The sequence below is a fragment of the Psilocybe cubensis genome, chromosome 7 (assembly GCF_017499595.1).
Source record: "Psilocybe cubensis strain MGC-MH-2018 chromosome 7, whole genome shotgun sequence".
NCBI classification, from domain to species: Eukaryota; Fungi; Basidiomycota; class Agaricomycetes; order Agaricales; family Agrocybaceae; genus Psilocybe; species Psilocybe cubensis.
Window position 1 is genome coordinate 1,343,321 of NC_063005.1, and position 19,696 is coordinate 1,363,016.

At 47.9% G+C, this 19,696-nt stretch overlaps 3 protein-coding genes across 3 annotated transcripts; 1 reads left to right on the plus strand and 2 right to left on the minus strand.

Moving 5' to 3' along the window:
- Positions 1-1,107: 1,107 nt before the first annotated feature.
- Positions 1,108-7,587, minus strand: JR316_0007962 (Cytokinesis protein sepH; the record flags this gene model as incomplete). Its single annotated transcript, XM_047893682.1, has 7 exons — positions 1,108-1,958; positions 2,020-2,251; positions 2,317-2,483; positions 2,567-2,952; positions 3,020-3,249; positions 3,365-6,005; positions 6,071-7,587. 7 exons carry the CDS (start codon positions 7,585-7,587, stop codon positions 1,108-1,110), a joined length of 6,024 nt encoding a protein of 2,007 aa, XP_047746997.1.
- Positions 7,588-13,401: 5,814 nt separating this feature from the next.
- On the plus strand, positions 13,402-17,539 carry JR316_0007963 (Transcription factor bye1; the record flags this gene model as incomplete). Its single annotated transcript, XM_047893683.1, has 8 exons — positions 13,402-13,568; positions 13,633-13,682; positions 13,742-13,792; positions 14,264-14,469; positions 14,529-15,040; positions 15,108-16,146; positions 16,204-16,484; positions 16,543-17,539. 8 exons carry the CDS (start codon positions 13,402-13,404, stop codon positions 17,537-17,539), a joined length of 3,303 nt encoding a protein of 1,100 aa, XP_047746998.1.
- A 251-nt stretch (positions 17,540-17,790) lies between these two features.
- JR316_0007964 (L-arabinitol 4-dehydrogenase) lies at positions 17,791-19,387 on the minus strand (the record flags this gene model as incomplete). Its single annotated transcript, XM_047893684.1, has 9 exons — positions 17,791-17,940; positions 18,001-18,066; positions 18,129-18,185; positions 18,236-18,491; positions 18,544-18,700; positions 18,753-18,872; positions 18,928-18,997; positions 19,053-19,113; positions 19,164-19,387. 9 exons carry the CDS (start codon positions 19,385-19,387, stop codon positions 17,791-17,793), a joined length of 1,161 nt encoding a protein of 386 aa, XP_047746999.1.
- Between the last annotated feature and the right edge of the window lie 309 nt (positions 19,388-19,696).

Consider the following 19,696-nt stretch of genomic DNA (forward strand, 5'->3'; position numbering starts at 1 on the left):
AATCTGAGGTTTCTGAGTGTGGCTATTGTTATAATGAATTGCCAATGTCACTGGTCGGTCAAAAACCGCCGCCTAACCAGACAGGTATGTAAGATATCCCTGTCAAGTAATGTCAATCCAGTATACCATAGGCATGATAAGCCCCTTGTTCGGTGGAATCAACATGCGCGGTTATAAGATTAATGCACCTCGGCATTATGAGGTCGAACGGATGGCGCATAGTGCTAATAATGCTCGCAGTCCAAGCTAACTGTCCTATCTTTCATGTAAATGATGATATAGCGAGTCATTGAGTAGGATAGTATTCGACTGGAAGGAAGATGGTGTATGCAGGAGGTGAGTTGATGCGGCCTTGTAGTAAATGGCAGCCAACGCAGGCGGCCCTGGATAGGAAAGCGGGTGTGGCGGCCCGGAACATTACCTTGCACTGCCTGAGCTGGTTCCAACCAGGTTCCAACTAAAGTTGATAAGTTGATGAGGTTCACACAAGGCACCGAAAGATTGAAGAAATGCCATGTTTGTGAACTAATATGAAGGAATAAGTAAGTTATCATATGCTACTCGGCGGACCAGAGGCGTATGTGCATGAAGAGTTGAATGAAACCAGATGGATGATGAGATGCATGTACACTAAACTATCGATGACAGAGGGAAACTGAGAGAGAGAGAGAGAGAGAGAGAGAGAGAGAGAGAGAAAGAGGGGGGGGGGGGAGTCCAGAATCCAACCTTGATGATAATGAAAAAGTGTTTATGGTGATCAGTTGGGATCTAGTAAGGAACTTGAATGTCAATTTGACGGTGATGGTTGTGGTGCGATTTGAGAGGATTGCAATGAAGAGAGAGATAAGGGAAAGGGATCCTAGGGTCCGAGGTACAAAGAGGAGAATGAAAGGAATAAAAACAACAAAAAGGATGCGATGCAGATTTAAAAGTACAGATATGCGAGTTTGTGCAAAAAATTTCCAATGATGCAAGGATAGGTAAAAACTCTTGCGGCCCTGAAACACAGAGAGTCAAACAAAAGCAAAAGAGTGTATGTACAAAATCAACGGAACAAAAGCACCGTGAAGCAGGAAATGTGGTTGAGAGGTTAAGGTGTTCACTCCCTTATTGAAGGTTACAAGAAGAGGAAGATGGCGACTTATTATTTTTTTGTTTCTTGTTCCTATTGCGAGGATCTATAGGAAGAGCTCCTGGCAGATTATTTGTGTGGATATCATCATGTAAGTCGTTATGTGTCGTTCTAGTTTTCGTGGTGGTCGTATTCTCCAGCCGCCCAGAAGGAGCAGCTTTGTTAGATCGTGACTTATCCAACAACCCACCCTCTGAAGCAGGTCTTTTGGACTTGTCGGACTCGGCACCACCGGATATATGCGATCGTGGTCCAGTGTTCTGTCGACTGGAAAAACTCTCGGCGGCAGTAGCGGCACTTCGCATACTGCTCAGCGTCGTACTATTGCTGGTCATAGACTGAGGGCGATCTGAGCGCCTCTGAAGCACGCGCCTTTTGGCAGGAGCATCGTCCGAGTCTTTAGAGGGAGGTGTTGGAACAGGTGATGAAGAAGCAGACGCTGCAGCAGGCTCGGGTGATAGATTGGAGCGAGATCGCTTGAATGCGGCCATGAATTTGAATGCAGTTGGCGGGTGGTCGACCGCATTGGATGAAGCCAATAGAGGAGGCTGTGGCGAATCCACACTGGTCCTTGGAGTGTTATGCTCGACAAAAGGCACATCTGACATGGCGACGTTTTGACCCACATCAAGACCCTCTGCGGGATTGGAGTATGCGCTAGCGGGGTTTCCCTTTTCCGCATACTGCGCATATAAAAGCAGTTGCGCTCGAAGGTCGCAAGTCGGAGGGGCATTAATAGCGCATTTTGCGTGTGATATGAGACTGCATTGAGAACATAAAACCGCGCTTTTTTTCACATTGGCCAAACACACCCGACACACCATCGCTACATAAAGAATAGCATTCTAATCAAAAGATGAAAGACTTGTAGCATTTATAAAACTCACGTTTGCTAAAGGTAGTCTTTACAAATGTGTGTTCGCGGGGTAAAAAGTCGGGTTCAACTGGTCGCACAGATGACGCAGAGGTACGACGTCCCATAGGGGAATCACGCATGGGCGATCCAGAAATTGGAGTATCAGGTAAATCCATCTGCGCTAGATATCTGACAGCATCCGATTTATGAAGATCCGTGCTGACCCGCCGCAGGAAAGGTATGCTATCCTGTGGCCGCAGCTCCTAAATGATCACATTGCATTTGTCAGCACTCCGTTTTAAAATCGTGGTTACGACACAAGCATTACCTTGAGAGCTACCCAGTTGTTTTTTAGCCAAGGATGCTCACACAGAGTCTCTGCATCAGGTCGGCGTGTAGGATCCTTATGGAAACACTGCTCCAGGAAGTCTTTCAGTAGCTCTGAGCAACCTTCTGGCATGGGTGGCATTTCGTCTTCAACAATTCGGAACATCACTATAAACAGACCCCAGAAATAATTTTTATCAGTAAAATAGCATCTCCACTAGGCTAAGCCGAAAGCAAGAAGAAAAGCATACCAGACATGCTATTGGCAATATCAGCATATGGTGGTCGGCCTGTCAAAAGCTCGATCACGGTACACCCCAAAGACCAGATATCCGACTTTGTAGAGGCCCCTTTCAGTTCAATAACTTCTGGTGCCATCCAATTCGGTGTCCCAGCAACGTCCTTGATCTCCCTCTCCATCGCTCGGAGATTAAGCGAAACTCCAAAATCAGAAAGCTTCACGTTCCCGTTCTTGGTCGTCAATATATTAGCCGCCTTTAGATCACAATGCACTACATCGCTAGTATGGAGATAGTGCAAACCCTCGAGGATCTTTACCACGTAGCTGGCAACCAGCTTTTCGTTGAGCTTGCCAAATGATTTGAGCGTCTGACCGAGGGATCCGTTCTCAGCATACCTAGACGGTGAAGAGAATGATTCGATAAGCAAGCGAGCGGTGACTAATTCAGAGATAAAATACCCACTCTAGAACGATGCTCAGTGTGTCATCGTCTCGTGCCATGCCTTCATATTTGACTATGCTTGGATGAGACAAGCTCTTGACGAGATCAACTTCTCGCATGAGGGTAGTAACCTCCTCCTCCTTGAGGCCCTCCAATCTGATACGCTTAACGGCGACCATTTGCCCGGTGTTGAGATTCAATGCACGATACACCGACCCAAATTGACCACGTCCAATGCAATTCCCCAATTGCTAATTTGAGAAATGAAAAAAATGAGGGCAAGGAAAGTCAGCATAACCACAAGCTCCAAGGAAATAAGGGAAGTAATCAAGACGAAGGGGGATGAAAAGGAGAAAATAGGCTCACAAAATGCGTTGGCGGCTTTCCATCTTCCCGTACCACGAGCCTCATCCTGACTGCGCTCCCATCTATCGAGTCTCGAGACATCAAATCGCTAGCACTTGTCGTACCAGATGCAACACCCAAATTCACCATACTTTCAAATCTCGAACGCTGTGGTCTTCCACCCAACTCATCATACGAGCTCGGCCTCGCCTTTCTCCTAGCACTCCCTTCCACATCACTCTGGAATCTGCCCCTGACCATGCGCGGTTGTTCGCCCACATTTTCACCAAATGAGGATCGAGGCGAAGGATCCCCCGACGCAGAAATCGACCGGGGAAAAGGCACGCTCCCGGCGGAGCTAGGCGGGTCCTCCAGGCCATTGCTACCCTTCGCCATCCGCCCAGAGACGCCGCTGTTAGCTGAGGTAGATCCAACTCCAGGTTTGGTACTATTTCGCCTGATCACGACTCTGCCCGACGAAGACACAGAGGCACTGTCAGGGCTTGCTTCACGCCGCAATATTGACTCTTTCGGCAGAAGCACACTCCCTCCTACATTCCCATTCAATCCGCCATTCCCTCCGCCCACTCCAACAGGTGAATCTATACTATGCCTGGGCCTATGTGTCGGCCTCCTAGGCAACTGCGCATACGGCCCATCTCCCACACCCTCTCCAGATACTCTCCTCGAGACAATCGCCAGCTTCCGCGGCGGTGATATTGACACGGGTGTCGAGGGTGACGGCGACGGCGATTCCTCTCTGTCCTGCAAATATGGATGACGTTGATGATGATGCTGTGATTTGGCGGGGATCGATTGAGGTTGAGTCTTATTTTGCGGTTGCGAAGAGGAAGATATAGGGGCAGAAGAAGAAGCAGGATTCACAGGCGCTTGGAACGCATCGAGAAAGTCATCAGGCCATTTCCCCTTTCGCAGGTACACAGCAGTTGGTTTGTCGCCGGTTGGAGGAGGAAAGATATTCTGCTCCTGCGATCTCGACCTGCCTTGCAACACCATCGGCGCCCTCTTCGTATACGCACCACGCTGTCCCTTTGACGATACGGTCTCTTCTGCTTCCTCCGCTACTCGCGACAGGTCCAATAACGGTGCTTCACTCAACTTTCGCTCCCTGCTATATTTCCCATGCCCGTTTCCATTACCATTCCCAATACTGTTCCCCAGACTATCACCCGATACCCGGCGCTTCATCGCCAGCATTGCCTCGAGTTCCTCGCTCATCGCACTTCCCTCAGTCCTCGATATCGACGGTGCCTCGCTCGTGAAATCCGTCGTCACCGTTCTGATCGTGCCGTACTTGTGGTGGCTGCCATTGCCATTTCCATTTCCAGTACTGCCGCTGTATCCATAACCATACCCATTGCCCGCACTTTGCCCACCTCCAAACAAGCTACTACTCCTCCCGCCATCCAACAAACTCGACTTGGCGCTTGTCAACGTCGTCTCTGCTTCCGATACAGCGACTGACAGCGCGGACGATGCAATACTCTGTCGCATCTGCATCCTTTGCTGCGAGAGCCCAGAACCGAGGCCTGGAGAACCAGGGTGTGGAGGGTGTCCATATCCATGCCCTGGCCTACTAGTAGAAGGAAGGATCAGTTCATCCCTGATAGACGCATCTCCTATGGATGCTCTGGTTGAGTCTGCTATGGAGTCACGTAGAGAAGGTGACGTAGGTACTGCTACTGTACCAGAGGTGGAAATAGAAGGAGATGCTGTGAGTCCTCCGGAAGTGGAAGATGCAGAGGCAGAAACCCTGCGTTTCGTCGGTGTTACCGCCGCCGTCACGGGCGTCTTATTCGGAGAAGACGAAGTGACCCTCGAATTTGCGAGTGCCAAACCTGATGCATCCTCGACGCGTTTCATGGACGGCTTGCGCAGAGGAGAGCGGGGCGGCGGTGGTGGTCCCATCATAGGGACCGGCGCTGTTTTAAACTCCGCCTCCTCTCCGGCATCTTCATCTTCTTCCCCTGTTTCTTCCTCCTCAAACTCATAGGTGCCTCGTCCTCTAACCACCTTGGCTCCCTTCTGTGAGTTAATTACTAGCTTCGACCGACTGGCTTCTCTTGCCGTAGCATCGGCAACTGTCGACCCCGACCCAGATCCACTCCCGTGGACGCTATTCTCTGGGCTACTTGATCGCAAAGGTGTCATGTCCTCGGGCGGGCTCCACCGTTTACGCGTTGGGGATGATGGGGGTTGGTATATTTGATGGGCTGCCAACAAATTCGGTGTTGAAGCTGACCCGCGCGAGGATATTGAACCAATCGTGCCGTATGGACTTCTACTCCCCGACGTAGACGCTGAAGACGAGAGCTGACCACCCCCTGAAGATTGCGAATGCGAATGAGAGGGACTCATGCCACCACCCCTAATCCACTTCCCCTTCTGCCTCTCACGTATCCGATCTTCTTCACTCTCTTCGGAAAACGCGACCAGTTTGATAACCGTCTTCGCTACTCTAACCGCTGCATCTTTATTATTCGTAATCTCCATTAAATCGTCGCGTAAAAAGAGATCCTCAGACGGTAGCCCATACGACGCGCATGCCGCGAGAAATTTGGTCACGTTTGCTGTGCGTACAACGCCGTCTTCACGCGCGTCTGGGCGCACAATCGAACTTTGTCGTAACTTGTTCATCAATCTGTACAAGTGCCAAAAAGACGCGTCTTTAATTTAAAAAATCAAGGGGAAGACAAAACAACGCACTGGCATAACACATAACCATCTCTTAGTGCCTCGCAAAACAGTTTTCGTTCCTTGTCCTCTCCTGATAAACCCGAAGAGGTGACATCCACAGAACTCCGTCTTGCCGTTGATGCAACACCTTTCGCCCAACCTTTTTCAAGGCGAACAAGATTTCTAGTCCTGACCTCGACTTCTTCCCAATCTCTTATCCCTTGCTCGGTGCGGCACATGTGATGAGGTGGCTTCTGTACCTGCTTGCAGATCAGGGTCGTGGCCGTGCGGATGAGATCTCGGGGCGTGGCGTCCTCGCCCCGAGTAGGAGTAGGAGGTGGATGATTATTTGACAGAACCAAGGAACCCGAAGATATATTGAAATGTCTATTCTGCGCATAAGAACGCTGAGTTGGTGATATTGCTCTCGGCCGGATAACGGGCGACGGTGATGGGGATTCATTTCTTCGCAAACCGATAGGTGAATCGCGAGATGAACGGCGTGGTGTAGCGTCTATGGACGGCCGACGGGGTGCATCTAAGGAGGGACGCTTGGAAGGGTCTAGTGAGGGACGCCGGCGGGTCGGCGTCGGAGGGGGACTCGGTGAGGATGTGAGCGGAAGATGGGTTGCGGAGGCCGAGGTTAATCCTCTTGGAGGAGTGACTTGGGTGGATCTGGTGGCAGCTGAAGGGGATCGGGGACGGAGGGCACTGGAAGGCGCTGCACGTGGGGTGATGGGCGATGGTCGCAGAGACGTACCCCGTGCGAGGTGTCCGTTTCCTCGAGGAGAAGGGGTATCTGGGGTATCTCGATCTCGATCTTTGCGTGGGCGAGTAGGGGTGGATGAACCGTGCAGGGGAAGAGAGGGCGATGAGGGGGACGGTGGAACGGGTGCGTTGGACTTTGAAGAGGATCGATGGCGAGTAGAGGGCTCCTTGGAGGCGGCGGAGTGCTGTGCATGTGTGTTTAGCTGCAGGCTGGGCTTGGAGGAGCGTTGTCGTGTAGGAGACACGAGGCCATCTGTGTTGCTCGATGAGGACAGGGGGACAGCAGGCTGGGACTTTGGCGAGGGGAGTGCCTGGGATGACAAATGCAGGGCGGGCGAGGACATGGAGGCAAGCCTCATTGACGGTGTGATGAAACTCGTGACCCCCGCGACTCGGCCCTGGTTTGTGGGCGGGTTGGGCGAAGGGGTCGCCGACTCCCTGCGACGGAAGGTGACTCTTCTGAGCATGCCCATCTTCTCCCTCTCCTTCTCCTGGGGCGGCGGCGGCTCATCCTTTGCCTTGCCCTTGCCCTTTGCAGTGAGAGTGGCAAACTCGTCGACGGGGGGCGGGGCCTTTTTGGAACGTGTAGCAGTCCTGATGCTCTGCTCGAGGGACGATTTGAGACGGCGAAAAGCTTTCGTCGAGGGCTCTGGGGATGGGGCCGGGCTATCTGGGGAGTGCGAGGAGGACGAGGAGGGGATGGGTGAGCTCGCCGCGACCCGCGGTGACCTGTGGAAGGGCGCGGAGGGCTTCGGGTTGGGCAGGACGGCGGTGGCCATGACTGCCTGTGGGTGAAACAGACAAGTCGCGAATGCTGTAGTCTGGCTTGCCTGTTGGCGCGCTAGAGCAAACAGGTGACCCAACTCGGCGATTTCCTAATTGGGTAGTGCAGATGATGATGAAGGGATGACGCAGTTATCCCCGGATTCACAGGCGAAGAATCCCGCCTCTGCGCCCGACCTTCGTCTTGCACGCCAAAATAGACTGTCTCTGCTCTTATGTTTTCCGCTCCTCCAATATGTCGCTCTTTCCTCCCAGACCACATCGGACCACCACATTCATCTGGGGATCCAGCAATGCTCCGAGCCACCATCCATCACAAGCACACATGTTCCTCTGGTAATTATATCACAACCCTCGTCACAAGTGCAGTCATCGCTGCGGCCCGACAATGTTCCCCATATACCCCCCTCCACCACTGTTGGCCAAGCTTTCGGAACGTGTATATTTTCTATCACTTCTATTCCTCTTTGGGTCGATAACACCTATCATTTCTATACATATAAACCATCCTAACTTTGGCGATAACAAGTGATAGCCTCATCCACGCGTCGGACGGCTCTGCCACTGTGTGAATCTGACATGCTCATTAGCGTCACTTCCCTCGTAGCCGGGCACATTAGTCGCACACGCTCCTCACTTTGACATTTAAGCATCATTGTCAATTTCTGAAATTCTTCCACGCACACTGCCCTGTATCTCCACGCTCTTCCACCCACCTGTCCTGTTGCTCTTCATCGTCCATCTATGACATTCTTTTCCAATGCCCGAACTGATGTTTCGATAGACCCATTCCATTTGCATTTTTCCCATACTGCAAATACAAAGCACGCTTCTATCTTATCACCTATTTTGCAGGGCCTCGATAACAGTGCCCACCAGCCGCCACAAGGTTCCCTATTCCAGTGTCTTCTCTGTATTTTGGCGCCATATGCTTCAAGAATAACACCTTTGCAAACCGCACCAATATCTGACTACTTTCCCAACCTTCAATTGCAAACGATAAAACTGAAAAATAAAATATTACTTTTCTCAATGCATTCAGAACAAGACTCAACAACTCATCAATCGTACATACACTTTCGCCGTTATAATTAGGCCCATACAGTGGATGGTTCTCGAATTACAAACGTTTCTTTTTCGGTATTCTGTGCATATCGAAATCCGTGATGTGCTTCTTCATGAGAATTTCTGCGTAAAGTCTGCACGGCTTCTTCACGGCGTCCGATGCGATCACACTCCAGAGAATGCTACTAGTGTTTGCCACTGTCAACGTCTCTATCCTTTCGATGTCAGGGCTCAACACTCGCGGGAGAATGGCTTGCACCCGAGCACGACGCGGCCCCTAATCGCGACATAGGAGGCAATATCGCGTACGGCCAGCGTGCTCCTGGGACAGTAATAACTGATCTACGACGACAGAAACCAAAATCACAAACTGCGGCGGCGATAAAGCTGAGTAAAATCAAAAAAGACTCAGCGAGGACATCGAGATTTTCTACGGCCTATACATATACCAGCCAGTAGCTTACAGCTTAGCCACAGTGTCCGACCAATCTCCTTGAATGCAACGACACGGTCACGATATGAACGCTCTTTAAATAATCCTCCACTCTTGTTCTCGACGCTCTCTTAATTATAAACGGTGATAATACCGCATAAATACGATGTTCAATTTCGCGCGCTCCGGACATATGACTCGTAGAATACCCACGGACTTAGGAGATGTCCCAATGCAGATTCTGAAGGCAGAGAGATTATTCAATTGTGCGAAGGAGTTTAGCAAGCCGATGGACTGGATCGAATTATAAAAATTAAAATGGAAAAACGGCATGGTGGCATGGTGGATATCAGAAGACAGGAAGAACCAGTGTCCTCTTAGATCAAGTGTATACATTTGTTTTCGGTTCTGTCTCTGTCGAGAGCGTGTATAAAATACTCGGGACTGGATGCACATATTGTTCCTGGTTCAAAATAACAACGCGCTGACTCTCTCCAAGTCGCATTCGCTCGGTCACCGTATGGACCACATCCAAACCTGTATTCCTACAACTTTGCGGTGCTAAGTTCTCAAATGTCATTCTATTTGCCAGCTACCCCAACTGAGCTCACATGGAAAGCTACTGTGATTCTGGATTCCGGAAGAAAGAAGAATCGACGCCTCGACGAAAACAGTCCCATTAAAATCCAATCCTAGCGCTAATTGATACTCGAGTCCGCCTTCCATCTTGTTTTCCTTCATCAACGGCGGCACTTCGCTCTTTCCTCGAGTCATGATTCGGACTGAAATGTCGAGGACTAAAATAAGGGTGGCGTGAATAGGTTCAATCATGATATACGAGTTGAAATCACTACCTATGAGCCATATACCTATCTTCCATTTAATTTTATTCCCATTAAAGTTACAAAACTGGATACGTACGTGTAAAATGTCGATACCTCCAACTCATGTGTATATCGAAGCTATTTATATCTCATTGGCGGTCCCACTCTCCCAATACGAGCGATAGCGATTTGAAGGTGTCTCTCATCCGGTATATCATAGCCGTATGCTATCCAAAAGATAAATATTTAAATCACTATGGGACATAATGATACATAAGGTGAAAAAAGTGCTAACGGTGGGCAAGTCTGTGGAAAGGCTGGGCCTTCAAAAACGATTTTTTAAAAAAGGGAACGAAGAAGCAAAATACTCAGTTTGAGGAGGTTACATAATCTTTCCGTCTTACAAAAGACTGAATGGGTAGAAGGACATAGTCAGAGGACTACATAATTGGGATGGGCGGACTTAGCTTTGTTGGGCACCCTTTGTTTGAATGCATAGTACTATAACATAGCCTCTTTCCCACTTCGGTCTCATTATTGGGAAGAAATACTTCGTTTGTGTGTTGGTAGCACTCAGTAGATTGTCCCCTGGAGCTCAATACAGTACTCTTAAATTTTCAATCCACGTAAGGACATCTCTCAATTAAGGCGCGAATCTGAGACCGATAGGCTATTGGCACCGAGAGTATGAAGAAACCGCACTGCAGTTTCAATTCATATAGCCAAAGACCCCAGCACCGACCTACATCTCATTGCTGAATTTCTCTCCGCTATCAGCTTTGTTATCATTCCAGTTTGAACTATTTATAGCCAACAAGAATAACCCCCCGGCGGACACAGAAGGGTACGCATCAAAACCCACTCCCACAGGCACAGCTTGCCTCAGCTTGCCCACACCGGCCTCAGTAGACACAAACGGAGATTTTTGAATATAGTCCAGTTGTCGTTGGTCGAGGCGGGGCTGACTCTGAGGCACCAGCGCCTAAATATACTTCCCCCGTAAGCCCATTGGTGATAGCCTAGCGTCTAGTCTAGAATCACACTTCCCCGCACCAGCGCCAGAACGCCGTGCCTTCTTCATCATCATGTTTGTGTACGTACAATGGCGTTGACCCAAAAAGACATGTCCGACATTCTGCTTGGCACGTTTTCAACTCGCCTCCATGTTATGTATCGTGGCGCTAAAAATAGATCGTTTCATCTGGTGTTAAGGTGCGGCGGGGGAGGGAATGGTTTGAAGGTATTTTGGTAATATTAAGTACTATCTAAGTGAATGGAAGCTAAGCCCCATGTATTGAGATTAAAATGAAATCTGGTAGTCAGGTAATACAGAGTTTGCAAAGTTCTCAGAGCGACGGTCATTAAGACCAAGGTATAATAGAACAGAAGTCTAGTTCTGCCATGATAGTACTGTCCAATAACAGGTAAAGCGACCTCGTAAGAGTTTACGCATATGTTTTGTTAATGAAACTATATGTCATTATTCTCTAAATTTTAGTAAAGCAAGCTACTGCACATTCGAATCCAAGTCATTTTGCCCACAAGAGGTGGTGCTAATCAGTCACTCATGTTGATGCTTGACCCATGGTGAGAGCATGACCAAAGAAAACTGCTTGGAAACACTCCACACAGGATCAATCGGGCGCGGAATACTAAACATGCTCTTATGGGTTTTGTCATATTTTAACACAGTCGGATTGACTCTATAATCTCTCTGATCACCAAAGTAACTAGTATACATCTTGATGCTGTGGATTAAGGTTCCATTGCATAGAATCATTCAACAATGCAAAATGTAATGAAAAACACACGGATATCTGTGGGAGACTTCTCGCAAACTTCATTGTATCAAAACATCATGGTGGCGCACTTGACAGCCACTTCATCGAAATAAGAAGAACTTGCACAGACCCAGATATGCTGTGAAGAGCAATTAAGGCAACATGTGATAAGGAAGGTAAACCTTACGGATGACGTTGTGATAACGCGTCCATTGGGTACAATATTAAAGCGATTTCGGGCCTAAATCGAGATACGGACACAAATGATTCGATGCATTCCTCCTCCACCAGACGTTTTGCGGGATACTCCCGTGTATTGTTGGCAAGGCAGTATCTTTGGATATCAGAAGAGTGCGATCGAGCGGGGCAAACTTCATATGTCGACCCATGACACTGGTCTCTGGAAAAATTTGACGTCGAAGCTCATAAGTCGATCCATATTACACAACGACGTGGAAGTCTGTTGGGACATAGCTGACATGTAGCGCTATAATTACACAATGAAATTCGCTTTTACGGCATTGGCGATATCATCTCTGTTCTCGCGCGAAGAATATATGTGTTGACAAGAATAAAAGGTAACATTGCCAGAGTGGAGTGAATGCGCAAAATTTTCGCGTCTCCATTCATATCGCTATACAGCCTTTGCGCGAGGAAGAACGCATGTGGATTTGAAGAGAATGTTAGCCACAGTAGCCCTTCCATTGACAGAAAGCCGTGTGCCCGCTCCACTCACCATTGGAGAATTCGCAGTTGTACGACTCGGCCTGGAATAATTTTGTGTTTCACGTTGAGTTCCGTTTCGGCTTTCACAGGTATTCGCACCGGATTGTTGTTTGCGATGAATGTTTTGAATCATATGTCTGCCCTTTGGATTTCAGACTGGACATGATATGGATCATTTGTATGATTTAAGCTACTATGGATGTCGAAGAAGTACTTATTATTATACGACACTCAGAGGTTTTAGGTTCGGGTTCCTGGATGGTAGTAGGAGATCGACAGGGGTAAGGAATACATTATGACAAAATGTTATCAGAGAATTCGCGATTTGCCTGCTTCGTCCTACCCGACTAAAATTTTGCCGCTCTCTGAGCCGCTGTTCTCGTGCCATTAATTGTTCCACCTCTCTGGTGAGATTGATTGAAACGATTTTGATGATTCTTGCATTTAAATACTTCCAAGTGCGCTTGCATGTTTAAGACTATTAAATTAGGTCGAAACCTCCAAAATTAGTAGCCACCGTCAGATATGTGAGTTTTGTGGCGGAGATTGTCTATCTCAAACTTGCTATGTCTTGCTATATATCACCGACTGTTGAGTCGAAAGATTATAGAACAAAGAAAATTTCCGATAGATTATTGTGTCAAGGAATACATTTGTAAATGTAATAGATGTTGAGTAGAACTTGGAAGTTTGGGAGTAGAGCAGAGCCAACAGGAGAGACCCGGCATTGCGATTGGTCATCATCACGTGCTGTGAAATTCACCGTTTGCAAGCAAGATACAACATTCAAACTGCTCAGTCATCTCCTTTCATTCCGCGATTTTCACCAGACGGCACTCTTCGAGGTAGCTATCGATAACACACTGCTGATCTGATATGAGTACTCGGTCAAGAACAAAAACTGGGATTTCGAGCAAGGGCTCTTCAGCTGGACAATCGAGACAAAAAAGTCGGTCTGTTTCACAGAAACGTCATGACGACATGGATATCGACTCACTTGATGAGAACGACGGTGTAAAACTCTATGCCAAACGCAAAGGGAAAGCAAAGCAGGAGAAACTTCGTGCTCCTTTACGTTCAATTGACTGTACCTGTGTAAAGGGTGACGATGGTTCTCCAATGATACAGTGTTCCGAATGCAAAATTTGGTGAGTGGTTATCCATCTCAAAATTTTTCATGAACAGGCGTTTTTCTGACCGCGTGTTTTCCAGGTATCATTTCACATGTGTTGATTTGAGTGAGCCAGAGGCTGAGGAAATTAGTGAGTTTACTGCGATTCAATATCAATATCCTCAATCTAACGTTTTTTCATCGTATCAGATATATATATATGTCCTACTTGTACTACATCCACAGGTCGTCGATCAACCAGTGAGTGGACTGATTTATATTCTTACTTATGTACAGCATATTCCGTAGTTTTCCCTTTTTTTGGAGAGAAAAGAATGTTCTATCTCTGTACCTTCGCCTGATCACGATAACCTTCGTTATCTAAACGGCTTTTGCATTGTCGGCTCATACACCCTTTACTTCTTGACACAAAGAGAATTATTGGTTTTCTATGGGGTAGGATGCCGCCTTGGATGCTACATGAGTCATAGTCTTGTTTATGTGCTCAGGAATCAGTGCGATGTTACCGGTACCGCTTGTAAAGCGAAGGCCCGTAAGAGTACCTATACTTTACGCAGACTTCCCGTATAAGCGAGTACCGACAACAAAACGGAATATGCACTGCAATGGGCTACAAATCCATTTTTGCTATTATGTGCCTAACTTGTTCCTCCTTTCACTCAAATACTGTTTCCTTGACCGCGTAACTGACCTATGGGTTTTCTGATACAGTGAATTGGGAAGGTGATGCGGCAAACGAGGAGTACGTCGATGATGAAGTTACAATTACCGCAAGGCGAAAGGCGGCTCTTTCGAAATCAAGGGATGGTAAAAGGGTATCAGAGATGGCTGAAGAATCTGAGGAGAGTTCAAGCAGTGAAGATGAATACATTGATGTCAAGAGGGAGCATGTTGAACAGAGTAAATTGGTTTCTAAGGTGCGTGTCGGCACTTTGACTTTTCTTTACATGTCCTAACAACCCGGATTTTCCGTCAGCGTACATCAAATGCCTCTGACTCTGACTCTGAAGACCACAATAGGAAGCGACGCTTCACCCGCAAAGTGTCCGCATCTCCGGTCACCAGTGTTCAACATTCTACTTTGAAAAGAAAGGCAGCACCCCATTCAAATCCAGTTCAGGCATCGCCTGCACACAAGCGCAAAAGGTCAACAGAAAGCCATGGCCATGGAAGCACCGCTGCCGACGATCCAGCCCGGAAGTATTGCTTGGGAAAGTTGGAAGAGCTTTTCAAGGACGTTTTCTTGCGTTACCCTCACATACGCACACAATCCGAATCCTCAGCCGCTGGTCAACCTATGGATGTCACAGAGGACAGTAATGAGACCGCCAAACTTGTTCCCAAAGATCCTGAATTACTGACGGAGGAAGAAAAAGAAACCGTGCTCAACCGTGCCCGTCAATTCGCCAATGAATTGGAGAGTAGCGTTTTTGAAATCTACGCAGAGCCTGACAAGAACGGCAATCCGCACGCAGGAGGAAAGTACAAGTAAGTTTGCAACTTCATTGACACCGTTTACGGACACTGAACAACATTTATGTTTACAACCTCACAGAGAGCGTTTCAGGATGCTGCAGTTTAATCTTAGCAAAGTTGACCGTGTTATTATCCATCAGCGCATTACATCTGGAAATATTTCTGCAAAGGAGATTTCGCTGATGTCGTCCACTGACCTGGCGGACGAGGAGACCAAACAATCTATCAAACTCGCCGAGAAGGAAGCATTGGAACATTCTATCCTTCTAAAGTCATCTGCCCCACGTGCGAAAATTACCCATAAGGGTTTACAAGACATCGAAGATGTCAATGGTGAAGTAGCTACGGCGCAACAGATAGAGCGCTTAAAAGAGCGCGAACAGGAGGAAGATGAAAGGAGAGAACGTGAGCGTATGGCACGACTAAGAACGGTGCAAAGGCAGAGGACAGCCTCTATATCGGTACCTCCTGAATCTCCGATTGTACCTTCGGGAGAATACCAGTGGGGGGCGCCGCCTCCTGTGCCGCCGCACGCGATTTCGCCAACTGCTGCTGAATCGGAGGAAAACCAGGGTCAGAGCTTGAGGCCTTCTTTATTCTTGCAGACGTCTGAAGTCAACAACGTCGAACCAGAATTAAACCTTGACGATCTGATCAATATTGATGGTGAACAAGAATCTCCGCGACCCTCCCCCATTCAAGAATCGACAAGTGGTACATCGACCGACACAAAGTTGGAATCTCTATTATCTACTCATCCTTCGCCCATTGTATCGACTCCTACAGGTATTTCGCCGTTTGCTTCGCGACCCGAAAGAATGCGTGGTGCTTCCTTCGACCTTAGCTCTATCTGGAATGCCCCCAAAGATGAGGCATCCACATCTGAATCTGCCCAAAAGGCCATTTCCGTACCTGCAGCTGCCCCTTCCGGAGAATCGCCTACAGAAGGAAGCGATAAAGATGATGCAATGGAATTGGAAAGTGTTGAAGCTAACGACCAAGACTTTGACATGTTCCTAGAGGACAACCAAGTGGAATCACCATCCGACGATTTGATTGTGACGCCCATTCCCTCACTGCAGGATGTTGAAAGTTTGCCTCAAGTATGGACTGGCAAGGTTAGTGCGTCTTTACGCCCTCATTCATCTGCAATATTAATATCTGTACAATTGTAGCTTGCGATGCCACTAGACTCGAGCATGCCACAGGAAACCTATCTTATTGCGCGTCAAGTGGCTGGTCGTGGGATCCCTCCAGAGTCACCTCTATGGCGAACTTTGTTCCCATCAGACCAATTGAGGATAGAAGGACGAGTTCCTGTGGACAACTCAGTCAAATATTTGATGCAAATGCGATTGAATGCATCCAAAGAATTGTACGCCGCTGCTTTTGTCCCAGCTTCTGCTGCGAATGCGGAAGACTTCAAGACTTTTTGCAATTTTCTCAAATCAAAATCGTAAGTGTTATTTGTTGTATGTATGTATCAACGATATTCATTAACTACTTTACCTTAGTCGTCACGGATTGGTGTTTCCATGGGGTAATAGGCCGAAGGATTATCATCCTGGTCGTGAACTCTACATGATTCCTTTGCTGCAAAGTGAACCATTACCGGAATTCGTCGAATTATTGGATGGACTAAAGCTTCCTACTACTCGAACTAAAGATTATCTTTTGGGAATATGGATTTTGAATAGGGGTAAATTAGCTGTACTGCCTAATTCCACTACAACACAAGCGCCTCCAAAGCAGACACCGCCGCCAGCGTCAATGCCTCCAAGCCAGCTACCACCACCAGTATCAATGCCTCCAGTCCAGCCACCTCAACACATTCCCCGAATCCCCGTAATACCTCCACCGATGTTCAATACCCCTCCACCTCATGTTCCGCAGAATTTGCCTATTCCCACACCTCCGCTTTCAATTCCACAGACGATACCTGGCATGCCTGCTATCGCACCTGCAGCACTTGCAGCGGAGGTAGCATCTCTTACTCCAGAGCAGCTTCAGGAAGTTCTTAGGACCCTCGCTGCCACCACGCAAATACCTTTGCCACCTCCCACAGGGCATATTCCGCAACCACCATCTCAGCCACCTTTCTCTCAAAATCGACCTCCCTTTCCACCTCATGCACCACCCCATATACCTCCAGGATCTCAAAGCACGCAGCCCTGGATGCATCATACTCCGCCACCCCCACCACCGCCGGGCCAATATCCTGTCAATTACCCTCCTCCAAATGCTCCCTATCAGCAACCACCCCGTGGTTCTAATTCGCCCGCCCCAGCCTTATATGATCGACACGATTATGACCATGATTACCGTTCTGGACCTCATTATTCACATGGTGGACGCGGCGGTCATGATGATCGCGGTTGGCGTGGCAATCAAAGTAATCGAGGACGAGGAAGAGGCCGTGGCGATGGCTACGACCGTGACTACAACGGTCGCCGCTCTAGTGACTCAGGATGGCCTCGAAGAAGACACGACAATCAAGGAGGTCCTTGGTAGGGGTCGGAGCATCTTATCTCAGTGTCGCTTTGAACTTAACCTAACTTATCCATAGTTTTATTTTTTATCACTTCATACTTTGTTTCGTTTGTATGTTAGTGCCTCCTTTTGTCTACATTTGATTCATCTTTTGGCGCAAACATATGTGCCGTTAATGCATTTAACTTGAAAAGTAAAACGCGAAAATGAAAGGAATTTGATCTAAAACGGCTCAGTACTTGGTCCTAGCTCCGTACACCAAGCACGAGCCGCTAGTCTTGAATCTGAACTTTGATTGCACCTTGAGATGGATCCGCCGCAACGTGGAATGCAGCCACTGCTTCTTCAAGAGGGAATCTGTGAGTAACAAGTGGTTTTATGTTGATTAATCCACCAGCCACTAGACGGATTGCCTTGGGATACTAGACATGATGGATTAAGAACGAAGAAAGCGCCTTAATCGATTAGACCGAAGGGCTTACCTGGTTCGCATATCGGTACTGGAAACTGACATCGATCTCATTTGCACTCAGATGCATGAAAGGGAACTAACAAAAAGGGGATCTCATTGAAAAAATGGTCCCCCATATAGCCTTGAGTTAACACCTACCACTTGTTCATTCTTACCCACACCAATAATGAACACTTTACCGCCAAATTTCATGGACTGCAAAAAAAGGTCATCTCAAGGCTCGTGAAAAGAGAGAATGGGCTTACATGAACTGCAGTGTGCACACTGCTCTCCACTCCTGTACACTCTAACGCAACAGCTAAAGGGCATCCAGCTGCTTCCTTGATTTGTGCAGCTTGTTCTTTTGAGGTGGTATTACGCGAGATAAGCACAGTTCTGACGCCCGGAACTAACTTCTTTGCAAAATCGAGACGACTTTGAAACAAGTCGGTGATTACAATGGGTTCTGCGCCAGCAGCTCTTGCAGATAAAAGTGATATTAGACCAATAGGACCGGCCCCACTAAACACAGTTATTCCATATATTGCATCTTCCATCATTCTTAAGAACTCACCAGATGAGAAGAGGATCTCCAAGGCGAAGACCGGAGCGTTCGATACCCGCCAAAGCGACAGCTAATGGCTCACATAGGGAACCCTCTTCAAAAGATACGGAATCGGGCAAACGATGAATCCACTGAGCGGGATGAACATGCCAGCGAGTTAGGGTGCCTACATCAGCTTGTCAGTCATGTAAGATGTGAATAAAACAAAGACATTATACCGTGGAATGGCGGGGTCGAGAAAAATACTACGTCAGGGCATGCATTGTACCGACCTGTCCTGCAGGCTTCGCAGGCAGGTTGAGAACAGGGCACTCCAGCTTCAATTGCAACTCGGTCGCCTATAAATTTTAACTGAATGCACCAATCTTCAGGCACAGAGGTGTCGAGATATACCGGCTTTCCACTGGGTTACACCCTCTCCAACTTCAACTACTTCACCTGCAGATTCATGACCAGAACCACACTGGTTTATGACAGCTAAGTCAAATAGTTTATTCAACGTTCTACAATCAACTCACTTCGTCCGTAACGACCATTGAGTCACCAATCCTTCCGTGTTGCCAAAAATGAACATCACTCCTGTAAAATGATTGGGATGATTGTATATAGGATCGGACAGGTGAACTTACCCGCAAATTCCGGTAGCACGAACGTGGAGAAGAACTTGTCCCGGCCCAGGCTTAGGACGAGGTTTCTCGACAAGATGGATTTCATGTGCAGGGTTGTAGAATGCAGCGATGTTGGCGTCAGGGGATGGTTTTTCGCCGAGCTTCAACACCCTGAAGTCGGGATGGTCCAGTACCTTGCGTGGATTGTATATCTCGGCGTTTCCAGTAACTTCAGTGTTCGACATTTGAGAAGAGTAGCTTATCGAGTTGATTAGCACAAGCAGAGGGAGGCAAAGGTAAAAGTCGGGCAAAAGAGGAGATTGGCAATCATTTTCACAGGCGAGATTCTTTATACACCTGGACAATTATTGATTGTGGGTACTGAATAGACATATTCGTATGCTGTTCACGATGTTCAGTGTTCTGAGGTCAGGAGTAGGTCAGGAGATCATTGTGCGTTTGATTTGGCGTTGATCTTTTTGGAGAAACTCCGGTATTCAACGGATCAACGGTCCGTGTCCGGTTGAGAAAGAGTTGAGAAAGTGAAAAATCGA